General features: G+C 37.5%; 3 protein-coding genes across 5 annotated transcripts in view; all 3 read left to right on the top strand.

Annotated features, from left to right (window-relative positions):
* The first annotated feature begins 907 nt into the window (after positions 1 to 907).
* Positions 908 to 9713, top strand: LOC107596312 (four and a half LIM domains protein 2). 2 transcript variants are annotated; one of them, XM_016287005.1, is made up of 6 exons: positions 908 to 970; positions 3562 to 3735; positions 6461 to 6635; positions 7691 to 7860; positions 8149 to 8335; positions 9127 to 9713. In XM_016287005.1, the coding sequence occupies exons 2-6, from the start codon at positions 3580 to 3582 to the stop codon at positions 9276 to 9278; spliced, it is 840 nt and encodes a 279-aa protein (XP_016142491.1). In that variant the 5' UTR covers positions 908 to 970; positions 3562 to 3579; the 3' UTR covers positions 9279 to 9713. The 2 variants fall into 2 exon arrangements, with proteins under 2 accessions (XP_016142491.1, XP_016142492.1); XM_016287006.1 differs by lacking the exons at positions 908 to 970; positions 3562 to 3735 and adding an exon at positions 5091 to 5483.
* Positions 9714 to 11362: 1649 nt separating this feature from the next.
* Positions 11363 to 13348, top strand: LOC107596324 (transforming growth factor-beta receptor-associated protein 1 homolog). Its single transcript, XM_016287033.1, has 2 exons — positions 11363 to 11530; positions 12801 to 13348. Exon 2 carries the CDS (start codon positions 12815 to 12817, stop codon positions 13346 to 13348), a length of 534 nt encoding a protein of 177 aa, XP_016142519.1. The 5' UTR covers positions 11363 to 11530; positions 12801 to 12814.
* Positions 13349 to 13351: 3 nt separating this feature from the next.
* The window catches only part of LOC107596311 (transforming growth factor-beta receptor-associated protein 1 homolog), a 16604-nt gene continuing 5580 nt past the window's right edge, over positions 13352 to 24375 (top strand). Inside the window, exons 1-9 of one of the 2 annotated variants that reach the window (XM_016287004.1) lie at positions 13352 to 13765; positions 17357 to 17551; positions 20043 to 20197; positions 20295 to 20377; positions 21364 to 21705; positions 22005 to 22062; positions 22590 to 22733; positions 22812 to 22958; positions 23042 to 23201. In XM_016287004.1, coding sequence (XP_016142490.1) covers positions 13384 to 13765; positions 17357 to 17551; positions 20043 to 20197; positions 20295 to 20377; positions 21364 to 21705; positions 22005 to 22062; positions 22590 to 22733; positions 22812 to 22958; positions 23042 to 23201 — 1666 coding nt within the window. In that variant the 5' untranslated portion in view covers positions 13352 to 13383. Of the gene's footprint in view, positions 13766 to 14873; positions 15571 to 17356; positions 17552 to 20042; positions 20198 to 20294; positions 20378 to 21363; positions 21706 to 22004; positions 22063 to 22589; positions 22734 to 22811; positions 22959 to 23041; positions 23202 to 24375 lie in introns of those variants that run through there. The other variant, XM_016287003.1, reaches the window with a different exon arrangement.

Below are 24375 nucleotides of genomic sequence, written 5' to 3'. Positions count from 1 at the left end.
CACATGAAAACAAAGCTTCGGGTGAATGCTAGTTTACTCAAGGAACGGCAACAGCAACGGAATACGGTACAACTGTGTAGCATGCACATCAGCATGACTTCACGACAGTATTACTACAACAGATAATAACAATGAAGAACTGGTTAGCAACCACAACATTTGGTTCAACAAAGCTAATGTTTGCAAAGATTTGAGTAGCACTTACATTACATTAAAAAAACTTCTAACCCAAATTCAAACAGTACACAAATCAAAATTGCATTATTTAATTTGCTTTTGTGCAAATGTTATACTGTATCTTGCACATGGAATGAAAGGCACAGAATGGATTTTTAGGGCATGAATGATTGAAATAAGATGGTGCTTGTCCAAAATTTAACATTCAGAACATGCTAATTTCTTGTTTGATCACTTTGAACTTTGCAGTGTATATATTGAATAGATCAGCAATGCTGATCATTAGCATATGTTGTGTTTTGGATGGGAATCTAGTGTGTCGGCATCCCAAAAGGCTTTAGAGCTAGAACTTTAGAACCAGCAATACGTCCCTCATCACCCAGCATGGTATTTTGGGTGGAACTTCTTTTGCTGACAAAATAAGTCTTGTTGGTTAACGTTCTGGTCTAAGATGGTATTTACAGTTTAAAATACAACTTTAGGATGAGAATGTGAGTGTCCCATATGCTGTAATGATTAGATTCACACCAGTTCGAGAAAATACATGCATGGCTCCACTATGGATTGAGTGGAGATATATGTTTACTGTTACATACAAGTGTGCACTGTGAAGTACTGGCTTAGTAGTGCCTATGTATTTATAGTGCCTGATAAAGTGTCCAACCCATTTCAATCACCTCATTGCCCCTTCCAAAGGGGGAGTATTCCAATAAAGAGGAGCACATGAGTCACTCCTCCATCTCTCTTTCAAGAACCAAAGACGCAGAGCACAGCACATCACTGCACAGGACAGGCAAGGCTCTTCTCTTCTCTTCTCTTCTCTTCTCTTCTCTTCTCTTCTCTTCTCTTCTCTTCTCTTCTCTTCTCTTCTCTTCTCTTCTCTTCTAATTCCACCTGCTTTAGCCTGTTGCTTTATATTAACATCTAGAAAGCTGCACTGAAGTTGAAATCTGCAACTTCTCAATCTGCACTAAAATTTCATAATCTTTTTTCAAATTTTCTGATTATTTTTTCATCTGTCCATGCACAGATGGTTTACTTTCAGTCATGACATTTCCCATGCTTGTGTGTCAAATACTTTTCTCTACACCATAATTTAATAGTTTATAGTGGTAATTTATTACATTACAACACATTATAAATGATATAAGTGCATCAGTCTAAGGATTTTTGTGGAAAGTATTTTAAAATTGACATGATTACAAAATGATTACTGAAGCAAAATGATTACTTTTGTCTGTATTTTTAAATGGATGTGGTGTCCATCCTCTAGGTTTAAGATTTATACCTCAAACAGTGTTTTAGTACTGGTATGAAAAGTTTGGTTGTCTTTCTTTTGGTTCCTAGTAGTTATGGCAAAAATAAATGTGTCAGGCATCTCCACAGCCACCTAACATTCCTTTATTCAGTTATGGCTGAAAGGTTACACTCACAGAGACCTTTTTGTAGTCTTTAATTAGCTGCACGTTTCACTTTATCACTCTTGGTTTAATTGGAAATGAGTGAGTTGGTTTAGGGCTTCATTAAGGTTCAAAAGTAATTCACATGACACAAAAGATTCTCCAGCTAAGCTCCTCCTTGTGTCAGTCTTATTTAATCCCCTTATGTGTATATCTGTCTGTTTGAGACTGAGGGAGATATGTCTCTTTATTGATAGTAAGGGACACACTGGGGACAGCTGGAACCACTGAGACTTGTCTTGATCTGGTGCCCAGTGTTGGTGCCAGCCAGCCAGGCTGAGGACACATCAAAGAATCCATTCAGATACAACAGTGGGATCTGACAAGTGTTCACAGTGCAGATTTAGCTGACTCCATTACCTTTCTGTTGGAGACATACATTACATAAAGGAGTCTATGAAGTTATTATGAAGGTCACAATGACTTCAAAACACTTTTACCATAGTGCATGATTTGTAAACTAACTTTAATCATGTTTGCATCACATAACTAGCAGTATGGACTAGCTGTATGGCTTTTCTGACATTGTAAACTTGCTCTGTAGCTCACCTGGTAGGCCTACAGTTTTGCACTTGCAATGTGAAACACAACATGGCACTTGATGAAAGAGCTCAAAGACTTGTAGAAGCAAGCTAAAATGGTATAGTTGCTTTAGCAAATGTGTTTTTAGCTTATGGCTGTTCTGTTGTAAGTAATCTTAAAGATTCCTAAATGCATCTACTTCCGGAAGGCCAAATAAAGTGCTTTTGCTTTCGCCTAGAAACACACAACGTCTCACTGACATGGCTGCTTCAACACTAACTGCGGTTACTGAAACCACGGCTTCTTTCTTTGCGTGCACATTTGGGCGGCATTACGCTAATATTTCCACATAGTGAGGTAGATATGTGGGGCGTGTTAGAACGAGCCGTTTTAGGGGGGCGTGGCAGAGTCTTAACTTTGATAAAGAATATCTCTTTGGTTTTGAGACTTTAGTCTTTGCAACTTCAGGGATCTTATCTATGCACAATCAGCTTGCAACACTCCAAAGAGAAAGGAAAACGTGAAATCGCATCATATGACCCCTTTAACCCCATTGGTTAGGTTTAGGGTAGACTTTAGTATAGATGGTATGTTAAACACTCACTGGACATTTTATTTCCAAACTGCCACGATTTGTACAATAAACAGCGTATTAAAACACTTATACCTTAAAGAAAATGAAATATGTACTTTGGTTAAAACCAATTTTCAAAGGATATTTTTAAAAAAAAAAAAAAAAAAAAAAAAGAAGAAGCAATCTTAATGCAAAGGTAATAATGGTTGAACGCTGAATAGTGAAGAATAGTTTACCAAGTTTACTGAAGTGACTCCGCAAGACGAGCTTTATAGAGACTTTTGTTGTGTTTGAATGAGACTCGCTGAGAAAAGAAGCTACAAGTTTGGTGTAGAGCTCAGAGCGGGCAAGCATTGTGTGCACAAAAGCTAGTCTGGACACAGTTCTGAGGGATAACGCAGGAATATTAGCAGGGCTTTACTGAGGGAGACATAACAGCTGGGACTAATACATTGGCATGCCTTCCGCTCTTGCTTTAGAAAGATTGCGTCATATAGTTAGCCTTTATCTAGGACAGGGATGGCGAACGTCGGTCCTGGAGAGCCGCAGCCCTGCAGAGTTTTGCTTCAACCCTAATCAAACACACCTGAACAAGCTAATCAAGGTCTGAAGGGTTACTAGGAAGCTACAGGCAGGTGAGTTTTAATTAGGGTTAGAGCTGAACTCTGCAGGGCTGCGGCTCTCCAGGACTGGAGTTCGCCACCCCTGATCTAGGAGATGTTAAGCACTGGTATTATAGGTCTACAAGTTAAGTTTCAATCCTAACAATGACATTTTTAGTGACCCCCTTAACCTGTCTGCACCATTTAAAACACGTTTATCTTTTAGGAATTGTTTAAATCCAAGATGGCGGAACGCTATGACTGCCACTACTGCAAGGAGTCTTTGTTTGGGAAGAAGTATGTTCTGCGTGATGAAAATCCATACTGTGTGGAGTGCTATGAGAGCCTCTACTCCAACACCTGTGAGGAATGCAAGAAACCCATCGGCTGCAACAGCAGAGTATGTTCATCTTCACACTTTCTACTTTCAAATACAAAAGGTTTTAAAGATACAATCCAACCCTTTTGAAAAAGCAGTACACTTTAGTATACTGTTAGCATTTATTTTGAAAAGAATATACTTTAAAAGAATATACTTAAGTGCAAACTGAATTTGTTTTCAGACACTTAATTGCAGGTTAACTGCAATTAAATCAAAATGTATCAGCTATAGTTTAAATGTATATTTAATGCAATTAGATAGCTTTTTTTTGACCCACTTAAGACTTGCGTACATCCTTACATGTAATTTCATAATTTCTTGCCTTTAAAATATGTTTAAAGTGTACAGTCGAATGTACTGAATGTACTAAGCATTTATGAAAAACTAAAATATTACTTTACAAACTAAAATATTTTACTTTAATGTCACTTCTATCATAACTTGTGTGTAATGTATTTAATACATTTGCAATTATATGAATGATTAAGTTACAATTTAGTACATGTAAAATACATTAAATATAACATCGAATAACACTAGTTATAATCAAGTACTTACTTGATAAGTACTACGTTATGTTAGTCAACAATCAAAATAAGTCTACTTTAATACATGACAAATGATTATTAAAACAGTAAAACTTTTAATTTGACCTTTTTACAAAGTGCACCTTTTAAAATTATGCTTAAGTGTGTTAAAACAGTCATGAAAGTCTATTATCTTTAATTTAAGTGGCCTTTTATTATTATTATAATATTATTATTATCTGCCAGTATAGTTTTTAAAGATTTCAAGTACACTATAAGTATGCATTCAATACAATTAAATTCCCTTCTTTTTCAAGAGTGCTCCAACTTAGCAGGAAATATCTAGAAATATGCACTTTTCCCTTACTTCCATTTGAATGACCGTTCCAGCAGACTGCACCATATTATTCAGAACTCAGTATACAGATTGAGATGGTCTGAGCGCTAACTATTTGAACATTTTTATTTAGTAACACTGTACACAATGATTTGGAGCTTTGTGTGACCCTCTGAAAGCTGAGGAGGATCACCAGGAGAGAGGTGGGGAATCGTGGAGAATGAATGCCAGCTCTTGCACTCTGGACTGAACCCAGCAGGAAATCAGTGCTGGGGAGTGAGTCCAAAACCAAATAAAGAGACCAGATGAGCTTTTGTGGAATTACCTGCACTCATTCACCTTGGTGATGGACACACAGACCTCCATTGCCATTTCAAAGACAAATTTAAACTTTTTATAACCTTTACTTACTATAAACATTACAGATAAAATGGCACATTGACATTGACATTTCATCATACATTTTTTTTACTTATATTATAATAAGTACCCTTTACATTATTGTTCCATTTGTTATCATTAGTTAATTCATTAGACAGTGAACTAACAATGCACAACATCACTGTACAGCTTTAAATGTTAAAAATATATTAGTGTATGTAGTTTACAGAATAAATTCTGTAAAGTTATTGTAAAGGCAAGCATTACTATTACTATTGAACTATTGTACAAAAGTTTTCACTGGTGTGCTACTAATATGTACCACTTAGGAACTAATATGTACACTTTTGTGTACCTTTAAGGTAAAAATATGCTAATTTAGGGGTAAATAGGGTAAAAATGGACTGTGTTATGATGTCTTTTTGCACTTTTTTGAAGCATGAACAGAAACGATAAGTGTGTGTGGAAGTCTTATGGGTTTGGAATGACAGGAATGTAACCAACTTACATGTAATATGAAGGTGAGGAAATAACAGCAAAATGATAATTTTGGGGTAAACTATCCCTTTAAACTGTATGCTTCGGGCCTGTGCTATAGAGGTATTTTATACCACAAGTTGTGCAGCATGTTGAGAGGAAGTGTGCAATTGCATTGAATTTATGATTTTTTTTAATTGCAGCTGATAAAACAGGTGAAAAATCCCACCACTTGCATTAAATGAGGAGCGATCAAAATAGAAAACACCCTAGCAACAGCATAGCACAGTGCTAAAAGCCTCTCAGAACACTTTAGCCACAGCATAGTAATGCCCTAAAGACAATGTTTCATGATAAAAATAAAAATACCAAATAATACAGTGTATTATAGTAAATGTTATAGATGATATACAAGAACCATATAGTGACAATGTTACTTTAGAAGTACATTCCCAGCCCTTGCTATAGATGAGTGGTGCTTCCGTGACTTTCTGTCATTAGTGTCACATATGGTCATTAGTCCTTATGAGGAGGCTGTCACCGCTCTGGAGGACAGGCCTGAGGTGGGGCCACATCTGTGTGGCCTGTCCTTGGCCCAGTTCGCTGCGGCTCCCCACCCTGGTCCCAGGCAATCAGAATGACCTCATAGCACCTTGGGCCAGCAATTTAACAAGCACACACTCTCTCTCTCCAAATTGGAGGATAATTAAAGCACTGGTGTCATACACTCATCCTGAGGCAATGTGTGCTCACAGCCCAGGACAGACTCTCACTAACATACTCCGATTGACAGATCACACTGCGATTGGTCGCAGACACCAGCACCTGCGGCTCTTATTGGCGATTGATATGCTGTGAAGCTGACATTGAGGAACCCTTACCCTCCCGCTCTCCCTAATTAGCTGTTCAAAGGCTTAAAAAAGAGCACTGAGGCCAAGCACACTCTCCCTTAAACCCAAGTTTAATGCATGTGAGACAATGTAGGTTCGAATTGTCCTTACCGGTATGCGTTTGTCCTCAGGATCTGTCTTACAAGGACCGTCACTGGCATGATGACTGCTTCCACTGCTTCAAATGTCACCGTTCCTTGGTGGACAAGCCGTTCTCCACCAAAGATGAGCAGCTACTATGTACTGAGTGTTACTCCAATGAGTATTCCTCGAAATGTTTTGAGTGCAAGAAGACAATCATGCCAGGTAAGTGAAACATTTGCTTAATCTGTTCTTCACATATGTACTTCAGACACCTGAATGATACATTATTAAGGTAAGGTTTATCACAATGAGACAGTTGTAGTGTTGGACAGCAGCTAATGACATAATAGCAATAATTAACTTTACTATAGGAGAGCTGAGAAACTGAATGAATCCATTTAAAGAAATAGTTCACCAAAAAAAAGGGAAGTCATTTACTTACTTTTGTCATCACTTACTCACCCTCATGCCATTCCAAAACCCATAGGACTTTTATTCATCTTCGAAACACAAATTGAGATATTTTTAATGAAACCTGAGAGATTTCGGTTCCTTCATTGAATGTCCATTCCACCAAAACTTTGGCTCTTCAAAATGTTCATAAAGACTGTGCAATTCATATTGAATGGTTTAGTCCAAATCTTCTGAAGAGAAACAATCACATTTTATGATAAACAGCTTTAATATAGGCTTTTATTCCCATATACACATTAATCAACACTCATCGAGCACAACAAACATGATCAGTGGCAGCTCAACTGTTGTTCTTGACATGCAAGAGCAAATCTTATTGGTTGTTGCAGAGGCTCAAACATGCTTGGAATGAGCAAAACTCATTGGATATCTTTCACAATGTCTTTATTAACTTTTTTAAGTTTCAAAGTTTTGGTGGAACTTTCTTTCAATGAAGGGACAGTTGGGTGCATGTTAGTGAGAAACAATTTGCATTTACAATTTGCATGTACAGTACAAAATAGCATAGTATTGTATTATTATGATAGACTATATAACGATTAAATTTACAGCCCTTCATAAAATTAATAAACACATATAAAAGCAAAAACACACTTCATCATTTTGTAGGTGTAGAGTTAAAAACCATGTTGAATTTAATGCAGAAAAGGTAAATACAAACTTTCCCAGTTAACTGAATGTTGAATTTTTATTTTGGGGTAAACTAACCCTTTAATAAATAGGCTATAATCAATCCTCTCTATTATCCAGACAAGTAATGGGATATTTGTTTGCCTGTCTGCATTTTTCTATATTTCTCTCAGGCTCCAGGAAGATGGAGCACAAGGGGAACAGCTGGCATGAGACCTGCTTTACCTGCCAGCGCTGTCAGCAGCCTATTGGAACCAAGAGCTTCATTCCTAAGGACAATAATAGCTACTGCGTGCCCTGCTATGAGAAGCAATTTGCACTGCAGTGTGTACACTGCAAGAAGGTACACTCTAAAAAATGCTGGGTTAAATACAACCAAGTGCTGGGTAAAATAGGGACAACCCAGCAATTGGGTTGTTTTGACCCAGCGGTTGGGTTACTACCCAGAAGGTTTACATTTAACCCAACCGCTGGGTCAAAAGAGCCCAATTGCGGGGTTTGCCCCTATTTTACCCAGCACTGGGTTGTATTTAACCCAGCATTTTTTAGAGTGTAAGAACAGCTTGAATGCAACATTTTGCTTTGAAGAAAAAATATTATATGACATCACACCTTTATCATTTCTTCTCAGCCAATCACCACTGGGGGCGTGACCTACCATGGCCAGCCGTGGCATAAGGACTGCTTCTTGTGTACTGGCTGTAAGGAGCAGCTGTCTGGCCAGCGCTTCACCTCTCGTGATGACTTTCCCTATTGCCTCAACTGCTTCTGCAATTTGTATGCCAAGAAGTGTGCTGAATGCACAACCCCTATTAGTGGTATGAGCAACCAACACATTTACATCTCCTTATCTTTGGAAGGTGCTTATCAGGCCAGTATAAACACAATTAATATATTTTTAAATTAAGTTGTGATGACAGAAAATAGTGACAGATCCTTTCCTTCTGTATTGTGACATATATCTGAGTGAAACAGATTATCAAAAAAGATAAAAATGTCAGGCAGGGATTTGTTTTTTATCCGTCAGTTGTTGATTGAATCCAAGACTTAATTTCTTTATTACAAAAAACATTATTATTATTATTATTATTATTATTGTTAGTATTATTATTATTTATTTATTTTTTTAGGCACTTTTTTCAGTGAATGTGAATCAGGATTGGGGCTATAAAGCTCAAAACTGACATAAAAGCAATATGAAGTTATTATAAAAGAAGTCCGTATGAAACTTTATGCTATATTTCTGGTGTTCTGAAGCCATACAATTGTATGTAAAAAACTGATAAAATTTTTTCTATCACTTCTATCATTTTTATAATATTTATATTGTGCTTTTTGTCATTTTAGAGCTTTTGACAGCCTAATTCTAATTAATGGTTATTACATTGAAAAAAATAGATAGTCCTACAGGTTTGGAATGACATAAGGTTGAGGGAAAAAAATTATAGGATTATTTTGGTGTTGAAATTGTGCCTTTCTGACCTCAGGACCTGTATGAGTCTCACAGCAATCTTCTTGTCCACACTTTAGCAAATAATCATATTTCCCATGATATTATTGCTATAGTGATCATGAGCTTTGTTATTTGTTACTGTTATATTCTTTGCAGGTCTGGGAGGCACCAAATACATCTCCTTTGAAGAGAGACAGTGGCACAACGACTGCTTTAACTGCAAGAAGTGTTTGGTGTCCCTGGTGGGCCGCGGCTTCCTGACGGAGAGAGATGACATCCTGTGTCCTGACTGTGGCAAAGACATCTGATCAGACAGCATAGCACTGCAATTCCTAACACTTTATTATTATATTAAATAACATTTATTCTTAGAGTTAAATAGCAATCAAAGCTTTTAAAGAGGGTAATATATTTGTCTAATAAAAGTTTTCTTTAGATAATTAACTTTAAAGGAGCCTGTGCATGCCAAGGCCTATTATTATAATATTGTGTCTTGTTTTTGTGGTCAGGGTTCAAACCAAAAGAAACATATGTAGTGTGAAAATTATTATTTTCATTTTAAATATAGAACCATAATGTACAATGAATGTTACATTTTATAGTATAATTGCCTATTTTACCTTTTTTGTGACTAACATTTGCTTTTGACTCATTGATCAATATTTGTCATTTACCGTCTGTGTGTAGAATTTGCTGTAGCTCATAATACATTTCTGAATGAAAAAGGCTCAGTACTGCTTATAGGAGATCCCTATAACAAAAAAATGCATTTACTCTAAATATGCCTCAGCTGTTCTTTCTTATCTTTCAGTGAAACCTAAAACAGCATGTCATCATGCATCTGTCTCTGTAGCTTATTAAAAGCAACTTCTGTCAGGACCATTATCGTCAAAGATGATTGACAAGTAGCATACAGTTTGGATTGGCGGTATGGTTCTGTTCTGGGCAAGAACTCCCTGCGCCTCCATGCAGCCAAGCATGGATGAGAGCAGGGAGAGCTGCAATAACCCCTCAGGGTAAACAGAACAGAACATAAACATAAATGTATTGCAGATATTGTTAAAGTTCAATCATTTTATGTACACATTTTAGAATTAGTCTGATTCAAGGAGAATCAGAAGGCTGAATCCTGACTGACAGAGGAGGAGTTGGGGATGGGGGAGGGGAATTAGCTGTTGAGCAATGCGAAAACTGCTGATAATACTGAGGGACCTTATATATGAATGCTTAGATAGGTGTCGTATTCCCATAGGTTGATGGGGATCAGCTGAGAGTCAGCTGATGCGAGCTTAACTAACGTTACCTGCCAGAACTAACGCTACGCTTGATTTATGTTTATTCGACTCAAATCTTACTAGGGGTTAAATTTATTCTATGGGGAAAAAATCATAGATCATATTAATTAGTAATATTATTATAATGTGTATTTATTTCCCAGACCCTGGCAATACTTGCTAGTATTGATGCCTATTCTGACCTGTTCTGGCCTATTCCTTTAATAATGAGATTACTTTGGCTGGTGAAATTATTAAGATATTTTTCCACCCTTACCCATATATTATTATTATTATTTAACAGTTTTGTGATTAGCCTTGTTTAAACAAACAGATAAATAAACAATTTAGCAGTAATGTAAGACGATGTTGTCGTCAGATGTTGGATCATAACGTTAGATCCTCATGAACTGTTAAAACTGGATAACTGGGGAAGAAATTGGCTTATGACTCCCTCTTGTGGTAAAATGTGTTATATGCAGAAATTCAAGTTGTACGATTCCTCAATCGCGTAAACTCACATCTTTGTAGTTGTTGTCCGTAGTGACTTGTTACCAAAAACAACAACAACAACAACAACAACAACAACAACAATTCCCTTGGCTGATGTACGATTGTATGTATATTATGTTGTAATATAAAATGTGCATCCAAAAACCGTAAATCAATAATGCTTTGTAGTTGTTGTCCGTAGTGACTTGTTACCAAAAACAACAACAACAACAAACTTGTTACCAAAAACAACAACAACAACAACAACAACAACAACAATTCCCTTGGCTGATGTACGATTGTATGTATATTATGTTGTAATATAAAATGTGCATCCAAAAACCGTAAATCAATAATAATAATAACAACAATAAATAAATAAATAATAATTGGAAATCCTGAAGAAGCCCATAACTCGAAAATGCTGACGTACTTATAGCACTACAAACGTAACAGTCTATTGTAAAACTCTAACATTCTGTCGAAGCTCTATGAGTAATTTTTAAAGATTTTTAAAGATGAAAGAGTTTGCTTTTTTCAGTTTTAACGACATTAATGCTAAAACTAAATTTATTATAAAGGCTTTCAAATAAGAAAGCCAGAGCCCACCCTCATCACGTGGCCGGATGTATTTCGGCGGAGAAACAGGAAGCGTTACCGCAGGGAGAGAGAGAGAGGGAAAGAGAGAGAGAGAGAGCGCGAGAGAGGGAGGTGGAGTGGGGCGCTTGAATGAAACGGGCAGGCCGTGAAACGCTGCCATCTCTCAAATCAGGACAGCACTGACCACGGCTGGGGTACGATATGCGCTCGGCTTTCTTTAACATCACCTGCGCTCTCTGCATGCCGCAACTCACAGACATACACACTATGAGACACGTAGGCTGTGTCTAAAACCTAGCGAACTGTCGACCAGCACAGCTTTTATGGCATAATAGGTGCATATTCGAAAACCCAAAAATGATTTTTAGATTTAGATTTTTAGGCACCTCAACTAGGTATTGAAATACAGCCATAGACTCTCATGATCACCCGTAATCAAATCACTTCTGTCTGTCGTTCATATAAATGCTCATACTGGGCTTGTGGACGTGAAGCAGGTACTGCTGCTTAAAGAGGAATGAAATGATATGGTTTTGCTAGCGTAGTCTTTGGCTGGGTTGACAGAAATTCACCTCGCAAACAACTTTCTATTACTAAAATAAACTTTTTGTAAAATAATGTAGATGAAGTTGATGGGACAGATCTGTAATGCACCAAACCACTGGTTGACAGGCACCTGTTTTTATGCTTGACTGTCAAGAGAGCTGTGATTTATTGCTTTCGAATATGCTGTTATGATCAATTATACCAATAAGTGACATTAATAAGCGTTTCTGTTTGCAATATTGCTCATATTTGTTGTCAGTGCAAGTCTAAATGAAGGTTTTGTTTCTGTTTTCTCTCTCTTGCCACATCTCTGCAAAAACAGAAACGAAATCTTCAGTTTAGACTTACACTGACAACAAATGTGAAGAGACACGTATAAAGACATCATGTTAATAACAAAAGCTGTAATAATAATAGCAAAACGTTTAATTTAAGACAGAAAAGGAAATATTCATTATATTGTTTGCCCTAGTAATGGCTATATTATTTTAATTTTTATTAATGTCTTTATAATATCCTTTGTAGCACAGTTTTGCGCACATTTGTTGCCAGTGTAAGTCTAAACTGATGGTTTTCTTTCCATTTCTCTGTCTTGCCACATCTAGAGCAAGAGAGAGAAAACGGAAACAAAACCTTCAATTTAGACTTGCCCTGACAACAAATATAATCAATATTATAGAGCATTTATTATTATTGTTATAAACCTTTAGTTTAGACTTGTACAGCAAGACTGTGTACAGCAATAATATTGTCTTTTTAATGTGTATAATATTGTGTTATTTATTAGTAGTAGTAGTATTATTAATGAAATTGTGTCTTTATAATATTCTTTATTATATAGCTCATACTTGTCAGTACAAGTCTAAACTTAGACTTTGACTTTGTCTAAACTTGGTCTTTTTCTCTCTCTCTCTGTAGATGTGGGCGGCATTATGAGCGTGAAAGCTTTTGAGCTGGTTCCCGCCGTGGAGCGGGAACAAGTGATGGGCGAAAAGGTGCGGATAAACATCGAATGCATCGAGTGCTGTGGCGTACATCTGTACCTTGGCACCAATGACTGCTTCATCCATCACTTCCTACTAGAGGAGCGCACTACATCCAAAGGTAAGCTGGCCTACAATGCCCAGAAGCTCCTCCACAAATACCTGGGCCTGAAGAAGCCAGTGGCAGAGCTGAAGGCTGCCTCTGCTTTAGAACGTTTAATCGTCCTCTGTGACTCAACCATCACTGTTGTGGACATGGTTACTCTGGAGCCTGTGCCCACCGGGGGCACAAAGCTCAAAGGTGTGACTGCGTTTTGCATCAACGAGAATCCAGTGACGGGCGATGCGTTCTGTGTGGAAATGGCGGTGGTTTTGGCACGCAGACGGGCCATCCAGATCTGTACGGTCCATGAGGACAGAGTGCAGATGTTAAAGGAAGTGACCACACCAGAGCAGCCCTGTGCCCTGAGCCTGGACGTTTAATCGTCCTCTGTGACTCAACCATCACTGTTGTGGACATGGTTACTCTGGAGCCTGTGCCCACCGGGGGCACAAAGCTCAAAGGTGTGACTGCGTTTTGCATCAACGAGAATCAAGTGACGGGCGATGCGTTCTGTGTGGAAATGGCGGTGGTTTTGGCACGCAGACGGGCCGTCCAGATCTGTACGGTCCATGAGGACAGAGTGCAGATGTTAAAGGAAGTGACCACACCAGAGCAGCCCTGTGCCCTGAGCCTGGACGGATACAATATCTGTCTAGCTCTGTCCACGCAGTATATGATTCTCAACTACAGCACAGGAGCCTCTCAGGACCTGTTCCCTTACGACTGTGAAGAAAGGAAACCCATTGTTAAGAGGATTGGCCGGGAAGAGTTTCTCCTGGCTGCTCCAGGCGGGCTTGGTGAGTTAAATGACCAAAAATGGCATTGATCAATACGTGTGGGTTTCAGTCAGATCTGTGGCTGAATATTTAGATTGGATTTTATTTCTTTGCTGTCATAAGTGTTATGTTTTAGGATATATTAATATAAATGCAAAATATACACTTGGATAAATATTAAGTTTCATTCTGAAATACGTTTATAGTAAAAAAAAAATACAGTATATAGATTTTGCTGTCAATAGAGTGCTTGATTCTTACCGGTTTTGTTCATCATGATCATCTTTATAAATAAACACAACTTTAATGAGTTTTTAAGCCTAATAACAATCACTTGAAGTAAAAAGCTAAACGTAAGCTGTAAACGAACTACACTACGGTTGCATGACTAACATCACCACCATTAACCTTCCGACAACTCTTTAAGTCTCTATTTCAAATAAAGAAAGAAAGAAAGATTAATTTTCCCAGAAAGTTGAGTTAGAATAGCTTGCAAGAGCGTGATTAGGGAGTAGATGTTTAATGTCCCCCATTTAGCCACTTGTTAGCAACCAGCTTTTTCAACACAAGTAAAAGATTTTAAAGGGGTCATCGGATGCCGATTTTCCACAAGTTGATATGATTCTTTAGGGTCTTAATGAAAAGTCTATAACATACTTTGGTTAAAATTTCTCAATGGTATTGTGAGAAACACCCTTTTTACCCTGTCAAAATCAGAATCGAAATCATGCTGTTCTAGTCTATGTTGCTTTAAATGCTAATGAGCTCTGCTCACCCCGCCCCTCTCTTCCTTGGGGTGACGAACAGACTGTAAACTTCAGCTGTGAAACTGGCTAACTAGCACATATTAGGAAAGGCGATTTGCAAAGATTCATAAAAAACTAGAGCATTTATTATTATTGTTATAAACCTTTAGTTTAGACTTGTACAGCAAGACTGTGTACAGCAATAATATTGTCTTTTTAATGTGTATAATATTGTGTTATTTATTATTAGTAGTAGTATTATTAATGAAATTGTGTCTTTATAATATTCTTTATTATATAGCTCATACTTGTCAGTACAAGTCTAAACTTAGACTTTGACTTTGTCTAAACTTGGTCTTTTTCTCTCTCTCTCTGTAGATGTGGGCGGCATTATGAGCGTGAAAGCTTTTGAGCTGGTTCCCGCCGTGGAGCGGGAACAAGTGATGGGCGAAAAGGTGCGGATAAACATCGAATGCATCGAGTGCTGTGGCGTACATCTGTACCTTGGCACCAATGACTGCTTCATCCATCACTTCCTACTAGAGGAGCGCACTACATCCAAAGGTAAGCTGGCCTACAATGCCCAGAAGCTCCTCCACAAATACCTGGGCCTGAAGAAGCCAGTGGCAGAGCTGAAGGCTGCCTCTGCTTTAGAACGTTTAATCGTCCTCTGTGACTCAACCATCACTGTTGTGGACATGGTTACTCTGGAGCCTGTGCCCACCGGGGGCACAAAGCTCAAAGGTGTGACTGCGTTTTGCATCAACGAGAATCCAGTGACGGGCGATGCGTTCTGTGTGGAAATGGCGGTGGTTTTGGCACGCAGACGGGCCATCCAGATCTGTACGGTCCATGAGGACAGAGTGCAGATGTTAAAGGAAGTGACCACACCAGAGCAGCCCTGTGCCCTGAGCCTGGACGGATACAATATCTGTCTAGCTCTGTCCACGCAGTATATGATTCTCAACTACAGCACAGGAGCCTCTCAGGACCTGTTCCCTTACGACTGTGAAGAAAGGAAACCCATTGTTAAGAGGATTGGCCGGGAAGAGTTTCTCCTGGCTGCTCCAGGCGGGCTTGGTGAGTTAAATGACCAAAAATGGCATTGATCAATACGTGTGGGTTTCAGTCAGATCTGTGGCTGAATATTTAGATTGGATTTTATTTCTTTGCTGTCATAAGTGTTATGTTTTAGGATATATTAATATAAATGCAAAATATACACTTGGATAAATATTAAGTTTCATTCTGAAATACGTTTATAGTAAAAAAAAAATACAGTATATAGATTTTGCTGTCAATAGAGTGCTTGATTCTTACCGGTTTTGTTCATCATGATCATCTTTATAAATAAACACAACTTTAATGAGTTTTTAAGCCTAATAACAATCACTTGAAGTAAAAAGCTAAACGTAAGCTGTAAACGAACTACACTACGGTTGCATGACTAACATCACCACCATTAACCTTCCGACAACTCTTTAAGTCTCTATTTCAAATAAAGAAAGAAAGAAAGATTAATTTTCCCAGAAAGTTGAGTTAGAATAGCTTGCAAGAGCGTGATTAGGGAGTAGATGTTTAATGTCCCCCATTTAGCCACTTGTTAGCAACCAGCTTTTTCAACACAAGTAAAAGATTTTAAAGGGGTCATCGGATGCCGATTTTCCACAAGTTGATATGATTCTTTAGGGTCTTAATGAAAAGTCTATAACATACTTTGGTTAAAATTTCTCAATGGTATTGTGAGAAACACCCTTTTTACCCTGACAAAATCAGAATCGAAATCATGCTGTTCTAGTCTATGTTGCTTTAAATGCTAATGAGCTCTGCTCACCCCGCCCCTCTCTTCCTTGGGGTGACGAACAGACTGTAAACTTCAGCTGTGAAACTGGCTAACTAGCACATATTAGGAAAGGCGATTTGCAAAGATTCATAAAAAACCCTTATACTCACTTCTTCTGTAGATGAAGCTGTATCATGAATGATTCGCGCGAACTTAAACGCATTTAGGCAGATCGGGATCGGCGCATTCCCTTCAAAAACGAAAGTAACATCTTCAGCGGCACAGATGTCGGGAGTAAATGACGACTGCTATGTTCATTATTACATCCAACAACAAAACATCTCAATCGCTTAGGAGACATTCTTGTCTTCCCCTGCACCGGAGTCGACACAATGGCGTACAGCTCAAGCTCACTCAGGGCAGGTCTAAGGTAAGACGGCCTTATCAATCAACTATCGTGGGAGGGGCCTGTGCAGAACTGTCATTCTGACAAGAATCTCCGAACAGCCTGATTTGAGAAAAGGGATTTTAAAATAGGGATTTAAAAAAAAACACTGGGTGGATTTTTATCATTATGGTCGATGACCCCTTTAATGGGTATTACTGATGTATTTAATGTTGAAGAATAAAACATGACTATATCTTTTGCTTATTTTAACCACAGACCTTATTTCTGGCTTTTAACCAAAAACCCACTTAAAAACTCTGACTTCAGAATAATGGAACCATATATGCGAAGTGGTTGTGGCCTAAAAAAAAAAAAGTCATCCCTGCAAGAGATGCAAGCCAATATTACTTTTCCCCCCCTTTTGTACTTTGGAATATAGTGTTTGAGGTCTGAGCGAGAAAACCTTATTCGCACTAGTGCATTTGAGAAGGAAATACCTCTTCATATGTCCCGGAGGACTCTGCATCATGAATTGTTTTCTATGGTGAATGCATCTATTATTTGTTTGTTTGTCATTTTTATTATAATTTTAGCTGCACCCCACCTGAGATAAGAATCTGTCTTCTCGGCTGTGACTGTCATCATGGCGATCGTTCGAGATGAGTCATGCATCTCTCTTTATCTTTATCTCTCAGGGATGTTTGCTAACGCAGAGGGCATATCTCAGCGTGCTCCGGTGAGCTGGTCAGAGAGCGTGATTGCGGCGGCTGTGTGTTTCCCATATGTGGTCGCACTGGATGAAGGCTTTGTGACAGTTCACAGCATGTTGGACCAGCAGCTCAAACAGACTCTGTCATTCAGAGATGGACACCTTCTACAGGATTTTGAAGGTAGGAGGGATGTCCCATACATCCATTTCACCCTTACACTCTATTAATTGTTGGTACTGGTTACATTTAGGTACAGTGTACCTATTTGGTATGTAGTCAGTCATCAAAATATGTCTTTCCAGCATTCCAGAGTCAGAAAAGATTTACTGACAATTAGACTGGACCTTTAGTAGAAACATAAACTATTGATAGACTATTTATAGCATATTCACATTCACAGTCAAGAAAGTCATGCTCTCTGCATTCTTTGGGGTGAAAAGTATGACTTCTCTCTGATGTATGCAGAACATTTCCAATCAGTTATTTAGTCTGCGAGTTGGGTTTCAGCTCAGATATTCAGTGTGGATAAATATGATGCTTTGAGGTACCCATAGTTTTTCATTACCTAAATTAAATTACCTAAAAAATGTAAAACCAATATCCAACTTTAAATATCTAACATTCAATGTAATGGTGGCTAGCTAGATATCTTACCTGTCAAGCAAGAAAAAGGTCATTTCTGTTTTTAAATCCTTTGTTGTTGCCATCTCTGAAACACAGTCCAATGTTAATACAAATTGTATTACGGACTCTGTGACTTTAACTTTTTTGCTTGTAAACGCTTTTCTGAAAGAGGTTTCTTTGTTTTAACAACAGATGGTTCCTCAGCCTTTTTGAAAGGTCCATTGTGTGAATAATGTTGCTCATTAGTTATAGCACAATCTGTCAGAATTAACAAACCGGCAACCTCACCGCATACACGCTTTACCAAACAAATCTTCCGTACTGCATGTTTAAGTATATTTCGCAAAACAAAATAACAATTCACACAAATTATACTGTTCCAAGAAATGCCATTTAGCTTCAATTAAAAAACAAACAAACAAAAAAAATAACAATAAGCAATATTTATGATCACTAATAGTTAAAAAAAATTAAAAACCTTTTGCCGTGGACATGTAAGCTGAGCAGAACTAAATATCTGTGCCACAGCCTTTTCTTATTTTTTTTAAAATACACATTCACCTAACACATTCACAGATTACAGTAAAACTACCAAATGTCGAGTCATACTGTTTTTGTTTAGTTTTTATTGCTTCAGTCAAAATTGTTAGCAAATTAGACTGTTATTCTCAATTCTCATCGAACTGAATCAGTCAGACAGCTCACATGATTGACTCGTTTGTTGAATCGCAGGTTATGATGCCATTGCTAAAAATGAGCTTAGAACTGCAAATGAGTTGTGTTGTTTTTATAAGCAATTCTAAAGATGCAAATTTGGAAGGTTAGTCAAATCTAAAATCTAAATTATTCTGACTGATTGTTTATATGATAACATGTATTTCATGATAGATATCCACAACAGTGTTTCAGAAGAAAATGGTCAGAAACAAAATCCAGTAGGAAACACTGTAAAGAAACTGCAGAAATGGCACTGATTTGAACACACACACACACACACACACACACACAGGTTTGTTTTTATGGTTTATGGGGACTCTTCATAGGCGTAATGGTTTGTATACTGTACAAACCGTAATTTGTATTGCCCTAAACCTACCCCTCACAGGAAACTTTCTGCATTTTTAGATTTTCAAAAAAACTCATTCTGAATTATTTATAAGCCTTTTGAATTACGGGGACACTGAAAATGTCCTCATAAATCACCTTCTCGTTGTAATACCTATGTAATACCCATGTTATTATACAAATTTGTGTCCTCATAAACCACATAAACATGCACGCGCACACACACACATAATATATGTATGTATATATATATATAATTTTTTAAGATCTCCATTGTCTTCATTAGTTTTCCTTTAGATTGCTAGTGCTGCAGTGTAGTGTTTAAAAGTATTGATTTCTCTGAAAAGCTGAGATAAATTACCCTACAAAGCAGCAAGGAAATTTTCTCCTGTCAAGTCTTGCTAAAGCTTGATAGAGCTTGAATCAGGATAATGAAAACCAGATGCATTCACATTTAATAAAGCAAGAATGTAGTGAAGGCAATTCACTCAGGAGCACCTCATGTAATGTGTTATGACAAGCTCTGATCAGGTCAGTCACCATACGTCTTGCGTCAAAAACTCATTATTGTGCCGATCACAAGCTTAATTATTTTTCAGCTAGGAAATCATGTACGACCACCGGCAGTCACACATTCTCTTGTATTGTCAATGTGCTGTACTTCATGATAGAGCATTTATTTCCATGAATGTGGCTTATGAAATTGCAGTTTTATGTAGACACCTGCCATCCCTTTCACATCATTCATTGTTCTCCAATGCATTAAACTTCAGTTACATCAACTACAGTCAAGTCAAGTCACCTTTATTTGTATAGCGCTTTATACAATACAGTGTCAAGTAATGCAGCATTTAACAGCTTTCAAGTAATGCAGTGCTCAAAGTTCTGATTAAATCTGATAATAATCAGCTTTTTTGAATGTCTTTTTGTGTCAACTTTATAAAGAACCTCTAAATTCTTTATTTCTGGTGCCCTCTCTCAGGTAAGGTGGTGTTGGCCTCTTCAAAAGCGGTGTATGTACTGGTTCCTCTCCCTTTGGAGCGTCAGATCCAAGACCTGTTGGCAAGCCATCGAGTTGAAGAGGCCCTGACCCTCACTGAGGCAGCACAGAGAAACATTCCCAAAGAAAAATATCAGGTACACCAAACTGTTCTGACATTGGTGGAGATACAAGGGTGCTTCTCTCAATTGGACAGAGGGTTTTAATAGATGATTTTCTCTTTTTATGTTGTAGATATTGCACAAAAGAATTCTCCAACAAGCAGGATTCATCCAATTTGGCCAGCTTCAGTTTTTAGAAGCAAAAGAACATTTTAGGTGACGTGCATCATTTTGTCATGTAATTAATACTGTTAATTGCTGCTCAGACCCAGATGTTTCAGAGGATGACTGAATGGAGTTAATTAACTTCTTTGCTAATTGCTTCTTATCCCTCTGCGCACCTGACCCTAATCGCCATATGCTAATGGATGGAGAACAGCAACTTTTCTAACAGCTGAATAAATGGCCAACATAAATATAAGTAGATGTACCATGTTGAATTTTGCATGTATTTTAAGCTTCAACATCTATCATACAGCAAGAACTAGTAATCTATTTAAATCACTGATTGTTAGTACTACCGTAATATTCCACTTAGTATAGAGATGGCATGGAGAAGGTGCATCTGGAATGATTTACTATGTACAAGCATGGCCTTCTGTCATTAAAACCTGGACTAGAATTGGACGGGTCACTTTCCACCTGTGGTAATAATATAGATTTATGGTATTTATTAATATTTTCAGATTTTCTGATTTCATTTTGTGCATTTGTCAGTTTTATTAATTTTAATAATAATTAATTATACATTTTTCAATATTTCTATTTAGCTTTTATTCGTTTGTTTGGCCGTTATTTATTTATTTGCTTGCAATAATCATTTCAGTACTAATTTTAAAAGGCAACAATAAATTTTTTTAAATAGTATTTCAAGTACTTCTGTTAAAGTATTTCAGTTAATATTTGTATTTTAGTTTAGCTTTATTTCAATTAACAATTTTTTTTTTTAGCAATTTTAGGTTTAATTAACGATAACAACACAGGTATCGTTTAATTATTTTTAATTACTTATTTAATTATTTATTGTAATTTAATATGGCTGATTTAATTTATATATATATATACACGGCAAAATAAATATAATAAAATAATACACTGATTCATATCAGACCCTCTAAAAATGTCAGTTTTTAAATTTTGTTTTTAAATTTAAATATATATATTTTTTTTAAATATTTTGCTTTTTCCAATACCCATTTTAGGAAAGGACAGCTGGATGTACGGGAGCTGATCTCTCTTTATCCTCTGCTCCTTCCCGCCTCTTCCTCGTTCACACGTTGCCATCCACCACTTCATGAATTTGCTGACTTGAACCACCTGACACAAGGGGACCAGGAGAAGGTACAGCGCTTCAAACGTTTCCTCATTAGCTACCTGCACGAGGTGCGCAGCAGCGACAGTGCTAATGGTTTCCGTGAAGACGTAGATACGGCATTGCTGAAGCTCTATGCAGAGACCGGCCATGAGAGTCTTCTGGACTTGCTAGCCTCCGAGAACGCCTGTCTCCTGGCAGACAGCGCCCCCTGGCTGGAGAAGCATCACAAGTGGGTACTCACTTTTATTTTTCCTTTGAGTAACTATTGAATGGAAGATTCCGTCCACTTTTGACAGTGTATTTTTGCAAGAAAACTAAAGATGATATTCACATTTTGTATTTTTTTGTTGTTGTTGTTGGTGTCTCATTAACCATCATGATACATTAATCATCCATGTTTTATTCACTGCAGTTGCCATGGCAGCACATGGCTTTAATAAATGTCAGTGTCAGTTGACGATGCTTAACTTTTAGCTGCATTTCTTAATGTGTGGGATCTCACTGTTAATGATTGTTGTCTCTCTTCAGGTATTTTGCTCTTGGGCTTCTATATCACTACAATGGTCAAGATTCTGCTGCTTTAGAGGTGGGATCTGATTGCTGATGTGCTGTTTGAACATTTTGATTGTGGTGACATGAAACCAATGTTAAAAGAATATTCCGGGTTAAAGTTTAAGACATCATGTGTGGCATGCTGTTGATTACCACAGAAAAATTATCTAGCATACTAATATGCTGATTTGGTGCTCAAGAAACAATTTATTATTATTATTATTATTTATTTGTTTTTATCATCATCAATGTTGAAAACATTTGTGCTGCTTATTTATATTTTGTGGAAACCATGATGCAATTCATCAAATAATTCTGAAATAAAAGTAAGTTCTAAAGAACAGCATTTATTTGAAATCTTTTGTAACAAATGTTTTTACTGTCACTTTTGATAAATTGAATGCATTTTCACTTTTTTTACTGTTGAATCACTTTTTTTTTTTTTTGCTTTTTGCCTCTGATTTTTAGAAAAATGCAGTTTTATTTGAATTAACTTCACAACTGGATACACTCTCATGTAATGGATGACTAAGAGCATTTTTTGGTCCTGTCCTGTTGTAGATGTGGGTGAAGATCGTCAGCGGAGATCTCCAGGACTCAACACGACCAGATCTGTTTGAATATGTTGTCGATTTTCTTAGTTTTTGCTCCAACTTTGATCTTGTGTGGCGGCATGCAGCCTGGGCACTACAGAAGGATCAAAAGGTTTGTACTTCATATTAACATTTAATGTTGTTGAATAGGATGTTGAATAGCTGTCTTTATCTTTAAAATCACCTACAGATTGGTGTCCAGATCTTCACCAAATGGCCTACCTCAGAGGAGAAGACGGGCCAGTTAAACCCAGATGACGTGATCACGTATTTGCAGAAGCACAGTCAGGCCCTTCTGCTCTACCTGGAGCACCTTGTTCTTGAGAAGAGATTGCAGGTAAATCATCACTGTGCCAAAGCATTTTTAATTCTTTAGTCCAGTGCTGTACCTATGCTAAAGCTGTGTCTCTGTTGTTACAGAAAGAGAAGTATCACACACATCTGGCTGTGCTGTATGCAGACAGAGTGCTGGGTCTGATCTCACGACCATCAGCTACTGATGACCAGCTGTCTGCTGCCCGCCAGAAACTACAACGGTTACTGAAAGAGTCAGATCTGTACAGGGTCCAGTTACTATTAGGTAGGTATCCAATACATGTGCCTCTTCTCCAATAGACATATTAGGTTTTTATTTTAATGTCAGACACACTGACCCTCTGTTTGCAGTATAATTAAGTGTCTCCTTAGGAAAAGGGCATCAAGAGCAGAGTTGAGCAGCTCTCTAGTAGTTTTTGTTGAGTTATGGCTCATTGCATTTGTTGATTGTTCATACAGTAATAATGTCTTTTTCTTTTTTTACAGTACAGTAGTGATACTAAGGCAGAAATGAACTTAGTCTTGGCAGAAATGAATTTATTATTAGAACTATAATTCTATATATAACTATAATAAAAATAGAATATTCTTTTTCAGTGTTATTTTTGTCTTGTTTAAGTTGTAGCCATAAGGAGATTTTATGAGATAACAGTATTCATCATATTCCATTCAGTTCAAATTCCAATTGCAATGTACACTCACCGGCCACACATGTTGAACTGCTCATTAATGCAAATATCTAATCGGCTGATCACATGGCAGCAACTGTATTTAGGCATGTAGGCATGCTCAAGACATTCTGCTGAAGTTCACCTGAGCATCGGAATGGGGAAGAAAGGTTTTGAACGTAATATGGTTGTGCCAGACGGGCTGGTCTGAGTATTTCAGAAAGATCTACTGGGATTTTCATGCGCAACCATCTCAAGGGTTTACGGAGATTCTGAAGGTACAAGGTCACCCAACCCGGTACTAGCAAGTAGGGTTGTGACTGTGAGGAAATTTTCCCACCGGTTAATCGACGTGTGACAACACCGGTAATACCGGTATCACCGTGGGGGCAGGGGCGTTCCCTCTTTTCCTCGCTTTCCTTCGCTTTTAAATAGCTTGTAAAAGCGGCGTGCGCATTTAACTTTCACTTTCATATAGTGGCAATTTGGAGTAAAGCAATTGTTCGTTTTTAGTTCGTTTGAATTTTCCCTCTTTTCCTCGCTTTCCTTCGCTTTTAAATAGCTTAAAAGCGCTGTGCGCATTTTACTTTCACTTTAGAATTAGCGGCAGGTTGGCGTCAATTGCTTGAATGCAGCAACAAAATACAACGTCAGACTCACTTTAGCGTATATATAAAACATAGAACTTTTATTAACAAAACAAATAAAAATACACCATGCTATAGGGCAGGCTATGCCTAATATAAAATAACAAATAACTTGCATAAAGTT

Source organism: Sinocyclocheilus grahami, unplaced genomic scaffold, assembly GCF_001515645.1.
Source record: "Sinocyclocheilus grahami isolate Dianchi unplaced genomic scaffold, SAMN03320097.WGS_v1.1 scaffold217.1, whole genome shotgun sequence".
Taxonomy (NCBI): domain Eukaryota; kingdom Metazoa; phylum Chordata; class Actinopteri; order Cypriniformes; family Cyprinidae; genus Sinocyclocheilus; species Sinocyclocheilus grahami.
This window is presented reverse-complemented; position numbering and strand designations above follow the sequence as displayed.